The sequence below is a fragment of the Festucalex cinctus genome, chromosome 12 (genome assembly GCF_051991245.1).
Source record: "Festucalex cinctus isolate MCC-2025b chromosome 12, RoL_Fcin_1.0, whole genome shotgun sequence".
In the NCBI taxonomy this organism is placed as follows: domain Eukaryota; kingdom Metazoa; phylum Chordata; class Actinopteri; order Syngnathiformes; family Syngnathidae; genus Festucalex; species Festucalex cinctus.
Window position 1 is genome coordinate 8,943,899 of NC_135422.1, and position 10,530 is coordinate 8,954,428.

Genomic DNA, 10,530 nt, shown 5'->3' on the forward strand with positions numbered 1-10,530 from the left:
TGAGAGCCAAATGTGAAGCCTAAAAGCCAGAATTTGCAACAGCCGCCGCCACACCTGCTTCAATTATTCAGTCCGCTTCCCACAAATGGACCCGTCGCTACTTTTCGTCCAATCTCATAATTCATCCAGATGAAAAGTCGACGAATAAGAAGCCTGCTGTGATCTAATCAAATGTATTCAAACAATTTCAATTCATTGCCACTCATATCAGACTGAATTAGTAACAGCAATGTAATTGTGAGGAACGCGAAACTTGTACAATGCACCAATAAAACAATTAGATGTTAGCAGCAGGTAAATTGACACAATCTGGTTCCTAACATGCACCATCCATGCGCCTGATCCTACATATTAAATCCCAGTATTGGAGAGGGCTTAAAAATGACTCACGCACGTCTCAGCACAAAAAAGAAAATGAAAAAAAAAAAAAAAAAGTTACAATTTCACCTGCCTCGTGCAGCAACACTCATAAAAAGCAAAAGTTTATATTGAAAAACAAAAATTACATTTTCAATATTTAAAAGAATTTATTGCTTCATGGATTACTCAACATTGTTTGATACCAGTGATAATTTCATCGACGAAAAATTGTCAATTTGTCCCGAATTTTTTTTTTCAAATGGGTTAAAAAAAAATACAAAAATAAAATACATTGAACCAAACAGTTGCTGCACTGAGAGGGTTTGGAAAGTGTGGTACAAGTACAGGAAAGTATTAGAATTAAATACAATTTACATTTAAAGTATGAAGTAAAGTCAGTTTTTTTAAGTTAATTTACTTGAAGCACAGTTTAGTTGTATTTAACTTAGGTATAATATAATACATCATTACTGTATTTCATTATGCATGTAGAGACTTTTTTTACGACAATTTTTTATAAAAAAAAATAAATAAAAAAAAAAGACAAAAATTTGCTAAATTAATAGTAATTTTTCCTCAGCATTTTGCCTGTTCTTGTTTCCAGCCATTTTTGCATCAGTCTCACTCCGCCTCAAGCACCACGATTTATTACTTTACATCTACACGACTCACTCAAGTAAAGATGGCTTGTCTGAAATTATTGTCCTGTTGCTTGAAAAGGTGATGAAACAGATGGAGGGATTAATCAGGTTTTTACGGGACGACCCTCCAGTGTGTGCACATTAAAATCTAACATATGCTCCACAAACTTTAAGAGAAAAGTGAACGAATCTTGCAATGGAGGATTTATATAAAAAAAAAAAAAAAAAAAAAAAAAAAAAGTGGTTATAGATTCGGCCTCTGCCATATGAGTTATTGATGAAACGATTAGTGGAAGTAGGCCCAACGGGAAAGTCTCCAAGGACATATCTGATTAGCAAACTGAAGTAGTCTGCGGAGGCAAATTAAGTACTGTGTGGATTTTTCATGTATCTGAAGAGAATTGTTTGACAACTTCGGGGTTGATTTGTGGCAAATTCAGTGTCATGTAGCAGCCTAACCACCAACTTTTGCTGTTCAAAAATTGCTTAAACTGAAAGCTAACACTTAGCATTTTTTGTTATACACAACATTAAAAATTAAATACACATTTTGACACTATAAGCATGTTCTGAGGAAAACTTTGTTTCCCATCCCAAGTTACGGTATTGTACACAATAAGTGAGTCCCATTGTCACTCTGAAAGTGGTTTGAAAAAAGAAAGAAGAAAAAAAAAAAAACTATCTAGTTCACACAGCCAAGGTCGTCTCATTTTCATGTGTGGCGGCACAACTTAACTGAGCAAGACTAATTGGCAAATGGGTGGCCAGGTCAAGGATCCTATTCGGGATGCAGGTCCATGTTCGGGAGGGCGGCCACTTTGCGCGGGTCCGGCCTCGCCGGCTTTCCAGCTCGGCAAGGTGATTAACAATTGTTGACCTGGTGACTCATCCCTGCTTCAGCCTTGGCCCGCAGACCGTTAGGGAGTCGCAACACGCACGCCAGGACACCGAGGTCCAACAAAACAGCTGCCACTGAGTCACAGCTTCACTTCTAAGTCGGCTCATGTCTACCTAGCAACTGCCTTCAATACGTCACTAGATGGCAAACAAGATTAGGCGACAGAACTAGCAGGCTAATTTCTACCTAGCAACACCATGAGAAAATGCAAAAAAAAAAAAAAAAAAAAAATGATGACAATCGCATTAATCTTTCATAGCATCCTTTTGAATGTGTAATCTGCGGTTGCAGGGCAAAAGTTTCGATTAAGTAAATAAACTATAAATCCATATAGGCCTACATTAATTAAGGCAAACGTGGGGAAAAATGCAAAACAGGCTACAATTGATTTTTATGTACAGACACTATTTTTAGTGAACCATTTCCCCGCACCACAAGTACACATTGAATTTGTCTTAAAAAAAATAAATCTAAACTGTTGTCAAAAACTCATGCTAAAATTAAAAGGCATTTGCATTAACTTAAAAATTATTACATTTAAAAGTAACTGCTTACTCATTTATCAAATTTGTGCGTTTTTAAAATGCTAAAACTAAAATTGCATCAAGTCGTTTATACTAGAGCCGTCAAAGGATTAATTTTTTTAATCAAATTAATCATATTTTAGAATTCTGATTAAACATTTAAGTTTTTTTAATCTACATTTTTGCCCGCCAAATTTGAAGCCCACCTGCTTCTACATTTTATGTGATGAGGACGTCAACATTTTTTTGATCCACTGCACTCATCCTCTTTCTAATCAGTTAATTGCATAATTAAAAAATAAATAAATAATTTTAAAAAAGACCAATATTTTGACATGAGCCTGCATCAAAGCCTTCTGTATGCTCTAGTATAAACAAAAGAAAACAAAAAAAATGTATAAATATGTATTTGGGACACTTAAAACATTCATAAAAACGTATTTATACGTTTTTGGGAGCAAATAAGTTAAATGTACTGTACTGCAATGTAATGTAGATGTACTGTAATGCATCTGCTGTCAAGTTAAAGGATCATCTACAGTCAAAATTAAGTGTAAATTAATGCGCTAATTGTTGTGATTAATCAACGAGTTAAAGCTTTAACTTTGACAGCATTCTTTTATACACACTGAATAACCGTCATACTTAACATTTCTGTATAACATATTGCAAGCAAGATCAGTCTATTTTCCTTTTAATTAGCATTAGAACGGCGAGCGTGGAAGTGGGACAAGTGCAAACCAGAAACATTTCCAAACAAGATCCCCGAAGGTTTGAACAAGCAGCCCTGAAAACGGGAAGGAAAGCGATTTCAGGGTCACGTTACATCACAGCGCTGCAGGTTTTGCAGCATCTGCGCTGTTAAATGTGCACATCATGCTGATATTTGGGAATTTATTCTGAATCATCACATCAGCCTCCGGAGATGCGATTGCATCTTCGTCTACACTCTCTGGGTCATCTCGGAGTCTAACACTCTCACTCCTTAATGTTCTTTTCAAATGTGTTAGCGTTCACAGTAAATGAACCACAGCATGATTCCAATCATTTTGACAGTAATTCAATCAAAGCTGGCAAATGTTCTTTGATGGCCTTGGATGATTGCAGTAAATGGTTCAAAAGGACATCACTTCATGAAGTTAATCCGTTTGCATCAGTTCACATTGCAGCTAGAAAATACATGGATTAATGCTATTACAATGGATAACTCGAGTGTTTGAATGGTAAAGAAAAGAAACTGAAAGTTTCACTCCCAGCCATTTTCACAGAGGCAATCCCGTTCGCTCCCGGCTGTTTTACTGGATTTTGACTGATTTTGCAAGGCCCACAGAATATTATGTTCAATTGCTATAAAAACATGGAACCTACCAAAAGAAAGATCAAAGTCTGTTTCTGTTTCCGTTTTGCAGCCATTAGCATTAGAAGAGAGCTAAGTTTCATCAGTTTTCACAAATCTATTTAAAATTGTAAGTAATTTAGCTTTTTTTCTAGATGGCCCTGTTGATCTCCTTTGCTCTGCTGCCACCTGCTGGCCGTTTGTATAACAACTACCATTTTCTGCAACCGTTCTTTGCAGTTGAGAGGCTGCAACAAAGCCTTCTGTATGCTCTAGCATTTAAAAACAAAAAAAACAAAAAAAAAACGTATGAATACGTCTTTGGGACACTTAAAACAAAAAACAGATTTACACGTTATTGGGAGCAAATGAATTAAGAGACAATTACTGATTGGATTATTGTATCCGTTACAGAAAAAGGTGAAAAAGCAACAAAGTAAATCAGAACTGGTCGTCACCTCCCAGTTTGTTGTGAACCCCAAAATGCAGGAAACAAGCCCACAGGAATAGTTGACGTCGACTTAAACTAACACGTACAGCAGCAAACTTGCAAATAAAGTCTAGACTACAGTCTTTAAACTGGGGCTAGGTCATGTAATGCTCCTTAAGCCGCAGATAGCACCATAGCAGGACAGGGAACCTCATTTCGTTGTCATTGTACACAAACACCAGCCACGGGGACAGGCAAACATGCTAAGGCAAACCACTGTGGGCATTCTAGGGAGATTGACAAGGCATAATTGTAATTTAAGTAGTATGTGTAGATGAGAAACTCCCCCTCAAATGACAACTCTGCTTGAAGGGGGAGTTTGCAACTTAAATATATACATTTGTTTTGTTACTATAACCTGACAATAGTAAATGAGTGAATTGGTGCCATTAGGTACGAGTAATTAGATTTTTAAGAAATTATTACACCTAAGGATAAAGACAAGACAGAAGGTATGACACCACTCTAGCCTTGTGCTGAGCTGACCTCTTAACATTTGGCTTCAAGAGATTTGCTGAAATATGGCAGAATATCAGCCTCCTAATTTTATTTTGCTCAGCATTATATGTTTGACCTTTGATTTTTAATCAATTCAAAAACTAAAACTTCAAACTAACATTCACTGGTAAAGTAACACTCCATTATGAGTAAGTCATGCTACTTACGTAAACTCTTGTTTAGTGTTAATGCTAACTGGGAATTGCTAGCGCTGCTGTGTTTGTGAAGCTAGATATGGATTATCACAAATATGCTTTGAGAATCGCGCTGCTATGCACATTAGTAAGGGGCGTGGCTTCAGTCTGAGTCTCAAAGGAGGGCGGGATGAATGAAGTGAGGCTACATTCAAACCTTGCTAGCCTAGCAGCTTTACAGCAACACGGCAAACTCCCCTTTAAATGTTAGATTATCATTCCTTGAACATTTGCACTTCTGAAGGTCTTGCCAAACTTGCGTCATGGAATTTTTTTTCTTTGTTTTTTAAATTACATTCTGCTTTGTATGTGGAATCTGCTGAAGAGTAACCCTCCCGTGACCCGAGTTCAAGGTTCATACTGCCGCTGAAGAGCAAGAGCTGCTGACTTTGCATCATGGGGACCTTGCCGGGCTGCGACTTACTGTAGCAACACGCTTGAGAAAACACTTGTTTTGTTTTAAATACAAATGGTATATTATTAACGTGTTACTGCTCAAATGCTTCTCTGCCTGCAGTTAATTGGACATGCGGGAATATAATAAGCTGTCACTGGCGGACTCTCGTTAGCGTTTGCAACAAAACCACATGTCACGTTAAGCCGTTTGTGCAACTTTAGGAAAATTTGTCCTAATTTAGCACAATGTATGCAGGATCATCATTGGCCCAAAGGAACAATGAGAATCAAGTTTGTAAATGTTGAGTTTAGTCATGTTACAAGAAAAGATTTTAAATGCTGTATACACAAGCTGTGATACCGAACTCAATACAGTGTTGTAAACTTTCCTGTCCTACAGCGCGTCCAGGGTCATTGCGAGTACAGTGCCTGCAATCTGCCTTTTCAGCAAGTGTGATAAGTGGGAGGCTCAGGAGGCTTTTTTAGGGGCTTTGAATGTGGGACATGGTGGTCTCGCTTGCTGCAAAATGAATGGACACGCCGCTCTTACGGCCTCATGCACAAAGCTTCCTGTTAGCAGCAGCCAAAGCACCCATAAAGAACTTTTACATCTCATTAAGAAGCACACAAACACTGGCTGCGCGAGTGGATGGACGCCTGTTAGTTGGCGTACACCGTCGGCCAACCGAGAAGCTTTTGGCACAGGACGCATTCCCCCTCGCCGGAGAAAAGCCTTTTATTTCACTCGCAGCGGTTCTCTAGGTGAATAATCCTGTCAACAGCGTGGCCGCTGCCAAAACACTCGAAATCATCATCCAATTATGATGCCTGGCCACTGGACTTCCAGGATCTTGCCGGGCCTTCAGAGCCGCGCTCACGTAAGGGAAAGCTTGTTTTATCAGACTGCGGATTCAAGTTTGACAGTGAGCCACCTTGGCACTTAGCACGGAGGCTTCAGTGAGATAAACGCTCCCATGGTGCAGAATAGAATAGTGCTCAGAATGCTTGTCCAAAGCGGACACTGGAAGCAATGCTGTAAGGAAGACTAAGACCCAGGTACAGGTACACTCTCACACTCTTTCACCAACTCACTAAAGAAACGATTCACAAGCACATCAGAAATTTTGAGCCATGAACTTGAATGGTTTGGTGGCCAAACACCTTGGACCTCCTATTTGAAGGAAGATATAAATTACTCTCATATATATCTCAGTGCGCTCCAGCCCATTGGAAGTCTAAGACCTGACCTCAAAAGCATCCATCCATCCAACTAATAGCATGTGTCCTCAATCAATGTGAAAGCAGACTTTATAGATTACAGAGGGAGCGAGAGGTGAATTCTCAATTAAAGCTAGTGCCTGGTATTTTGCTACTAAAATTATGTTTTAGGGCAAGTAAACACCCCCCAAGCCCCACTAGTCTAAATATGATAAAGGGAGACCTCGAGTTAAGGCGCACTTAACCTAAGGTATCCGACTTTACAACGGTTAACGCCATTTTGGCTCCTCATCCGCCATATAGCGCCGCAGTGTTTAGCCCTCGTCCGCTATTTAGCTCTTAGCTAGTGCTCGCGCTTGTGTACTTATCTTTGGCTTTTTTTGCCCTCTCCCCCCCCCACACACACACACACACATTATGTTCCCAAAGAAGAAAGCTACGTCTTCTATTGATGTTGGTCCAGCAGCCAAAAGAAAAGCAATTACCATGGAAACGAAGCTAGACATAAAAATGTCACGGAAAGGAGAGACACCGATAAACATCGGCAAAGACTTGGGCTTCGGTCAGACAGCATTTTTTATGCAAATTATTTCGATGTAATTATTGACTTTAATGGGGAAATTCGACATAAGCTGGAATTTGGGTTCCATCACTAGCCCTGTATTTTGTTTAATATTGCGTTAGTCAGTGGAATACGAGTTAGCAAAATCCAGCAGTTTTTGTCAATATTAGAAGGCAGCCATTTTGCCACTTGCTGTCGAGTGAAAATGACATCAGAGTTGCTCAAGTACCAACCAATCACAGCGCAGCTTCAGAAAACAGGTCAGCTGTGATTGGTAGTTGCCTGAACAATGATCAACTGTGATATCAAAATGTCCGCCCGCTGAGATGAATTGATTTTGCTGCATAACTCACATTCCACAAAAGTAATAAATAAGATTGTCTTGTTTAGACTTGCTATGAGGTCACATATCAAGAAATGTTTAAGTACAACCTTAGTGTTTTCTTTTAAATTAATCTGTATATCGAAATCGTCAAGCTATCTTAGCTTGCTAGCTGCTAACAGACTGCACGTTTACAACACATTCCTTAGCAGAAATCAAGCCAGAGTTAAAAGTGTTAATTGCGATAATCATGTTAAATCGTTAACTTTTTGTTCAAAATTACTTGAATACCTATGGAAAAAAAAAAGTATGAATGATTGTTTCACTAAAGATATGACTCATTCATCACATCTGCCTCAAATTTACAATCAGAGTTAATGTTTTGATCAACTGTATTTGAAAAAGAGAAAAACTACCTGATGTATGTTTTCTAATTCACTCACATTGATGCCTTACCCTCCACACCAGAAGGGTCTATAAAAAACTTTTAATGCAAATGTTATCAGACCAATTGACTTGAACTTTTGCTGCATCAAGCCACTAACAATATTTATGTTCAGTTTGTTGATGCTGACAAGTAAAAAGGAAGTCTCGAAGGACCTGACGGACTGACTTATGAATTTTCTGCTACTAACTGGAAGCATGGGGGGGGGCAAAAATGTTGGGAATACGATTACATAAACGCAGTATGTTGAGCAGCCTACCACAGCACATCTTCAGTCTGCGCCCGCCGGAGGCAATAAAGCGTCCTGCAGATATTGAATTGTCTTGCTTCACTTCCTCTTTTGGAGGAAAAGATGCTGTAGGACTGCACCACCTCAGATACACGCACAGACTAACACCGAGCACCGTCCGCTGCCTCACTAATAGCAACACGTCCACAGCACGCATACATTTCACATGCAGTCGTTTGAACTCTCGACAAGAACATTCTGGACTCGGCAGAGGAAGTCTGATGGCGTGCAAGCCGACAGACGTCTTCAATCTGCGCACGTACAACCAGCGCTGCTTTCAAAAAGACCGCTCGCTTGACCTCCATGAAATTTTCAGCGCTGCGCTGAGTTATGTACAATACCGTGCAAAAATTTTATTTGCCGTTTAAGCACCGCTGTAATGACCATATCGGCGCTGTCCGATGATAACCTCGTAAGTCCGCTTTATGACCATTTTGACTTTCACGAATTCTCAGTGTGAACAACAATGAAAATGTTTTATAGTGCCGGGTTTTAACGAGCATCTCCAACGGCGAGCAAAAACGACCCTCGACTCCCAGCACACACAACCAATAGGTGCCAATTAGATTGGTGGCGATTCCGTGGCCGTCGTTGTGCCTCAATTGTCTTCAGCTAGATTCTTACCAAGCAAACTTCTTGTGGAAGCCACTTCCTGGTTTTGTAGGGTAGCCCTGATATCGTTAGCTGCGCTGCTCAATTTTGGTATTCTTAAGCAGTCTTTCCTTTCTTCTTACTTTATTTTGTGGCTATCACAGGTAACATGGCATCCGCATCAATACGTATCCACAACTATGTACATATGCTGCATTCGAGGATGTTTGGAAGTCGGATATATTTGAACTGGTTTTTCCCAGTTCCGACCTGAAAGCATTCGAGGCGAATGTAAACAACCAAAATGGCGGATCGTGATAAATTGTCTTATTTTGGTCCTCAAAACTCATTTTGACCTCCAGAAATCTTACCTTTTTGCAATTTAGCTTCATTTATAGTTTTAATCTTATTTCATAAGCATTCCATACAGTTAAATAGTTGACCGTATAATTTCATGCAGGGAGATGGCGGCAATACTGTCACGTACGTTGCGTCGAGTTGTGTCGAATATTATATATATATATATATATATATATATATATATATATATATATATATATATATATATATATATGAATTAATGTTTGATTAAAATTATCACTGCTAATGATTATTTTGCTATTGCTAGCTATCATTTATTTTGCTGTTAAATTGGATCTGTTTAAAAAAAAAAAAAAAAAAAAAATTATGATTTCTAAGGCTTTATTAAGACGTTTTTATTTCAAATAACATGTCCAAAAAAGGACAAACTGTGAAAATTGCTTTTCAAAGTAACAGCAAACGTTTTATTTTGATTTAATATAGATATAATCAGTCTGCTTTCATTGACAACAGAAAATGAACATTTCCTGTTGACAAGCTGAAATTCTGAGCATTTGGACAATTTTAAATGAAAAAGATAACTGATTCATTTGCTAATCGATTAGCTGATTAATCGCACCTGTAAAATAAAACATTTTGATCACAGTTGCAATTAAGCATCTGTAGTCTCTCGGCAAGTACACAAATTCAAGTACTTGTACGCCCCAAAAAAAAAAAGAAAAAAAAGTTATCAGTTCATCGTTAAAATTAGCGACGTTCAATACCACTTATCAGACAGATACCAGTCTGAGTACTCAATTCACCGATGCTAAGTACCAATACCACTCGTACTTCGAATACATACAATTTCCCCCAAAATAAAATGACAGCTCATACAGAAAGGAAAGACCAATATATCCCAAATTTCCAACATAGCATTTTTTCCTTAAAATAGCATGAAATTAATGGCAAGTTTATATTCTTCTCATTTCGAGTTCCTGATCGTAAAACTGCCGCAAGAGGGAATTGCCGTCGTGAGTACAGATAACTTGAAATAAAGTCTAATCGGCCAACTACCAATACCTGGTATCGGTACTCGCCCATCCTTACCCAAAATGTTGGGGGTAACCTAAAGCTTGAGCACAAACTGATCAAACCAAACGCTGATGAAGCTATTGTGAGAATCATCTTATCGCTTTCAAGCCAAATAAAAATAATAAAAAGTGTTAAATGATGTCAGCCTTGACCATTGCGTCGCGCATGCCGTTACGCACAACATGGCAAAAAAACAGGCTGACAAGCAAAAACCTGCCGCTCCAACGAGGCGCCTCCGGGCCTGAGCGCTGTTACATAATGAAGGCTCGCTCTGGCGTAATCCGCCAAGATGTGCAATGTTGGTGTTCGTTTGCAGCGCGGTAGAAAATAAAGGGCGGGGGGCGGGAATATTGACAATAGGGGAGGAGACA

The 10,530-nt window shown here is 38.9% G+C and overlaps 1 protein-coding gene across 3 annotated transcripts in view; it reads right to left on the bottom strand.

Annotated features, from left to right (window-relative positions):
• The window catches only part of LOC144032164 (regulator of G-protein signaling 6-like), a 33,829-nt gene extending 23,562 nt beyond the window's left edge, over positions 1 to 10,267 (bottom strand). For 2 of the 3 annotated variants that reach the window (XR_013287700.1, XM_077539870.1), the window contains exon 1: positions 10,148 to 10,183. Coding sequence is in view for 2 of the 3 variants with exons in the window: in XM_077539870.1 (XP_077395996.1) it covers positions 10,148 to 10,168 (21 nt within the window). In the remaining variant the exon portion in view is untranslated. Of the gene's footprint in view, positions 1 to 10,147 lie in introns of all 3 variants that reach the window. The other variant, XM_077539871.1, reaches the window with a different exon arrangement.
• Between the last annotated feature and the right edge of the window lie 263 nt (positions 10,268 to 10,530).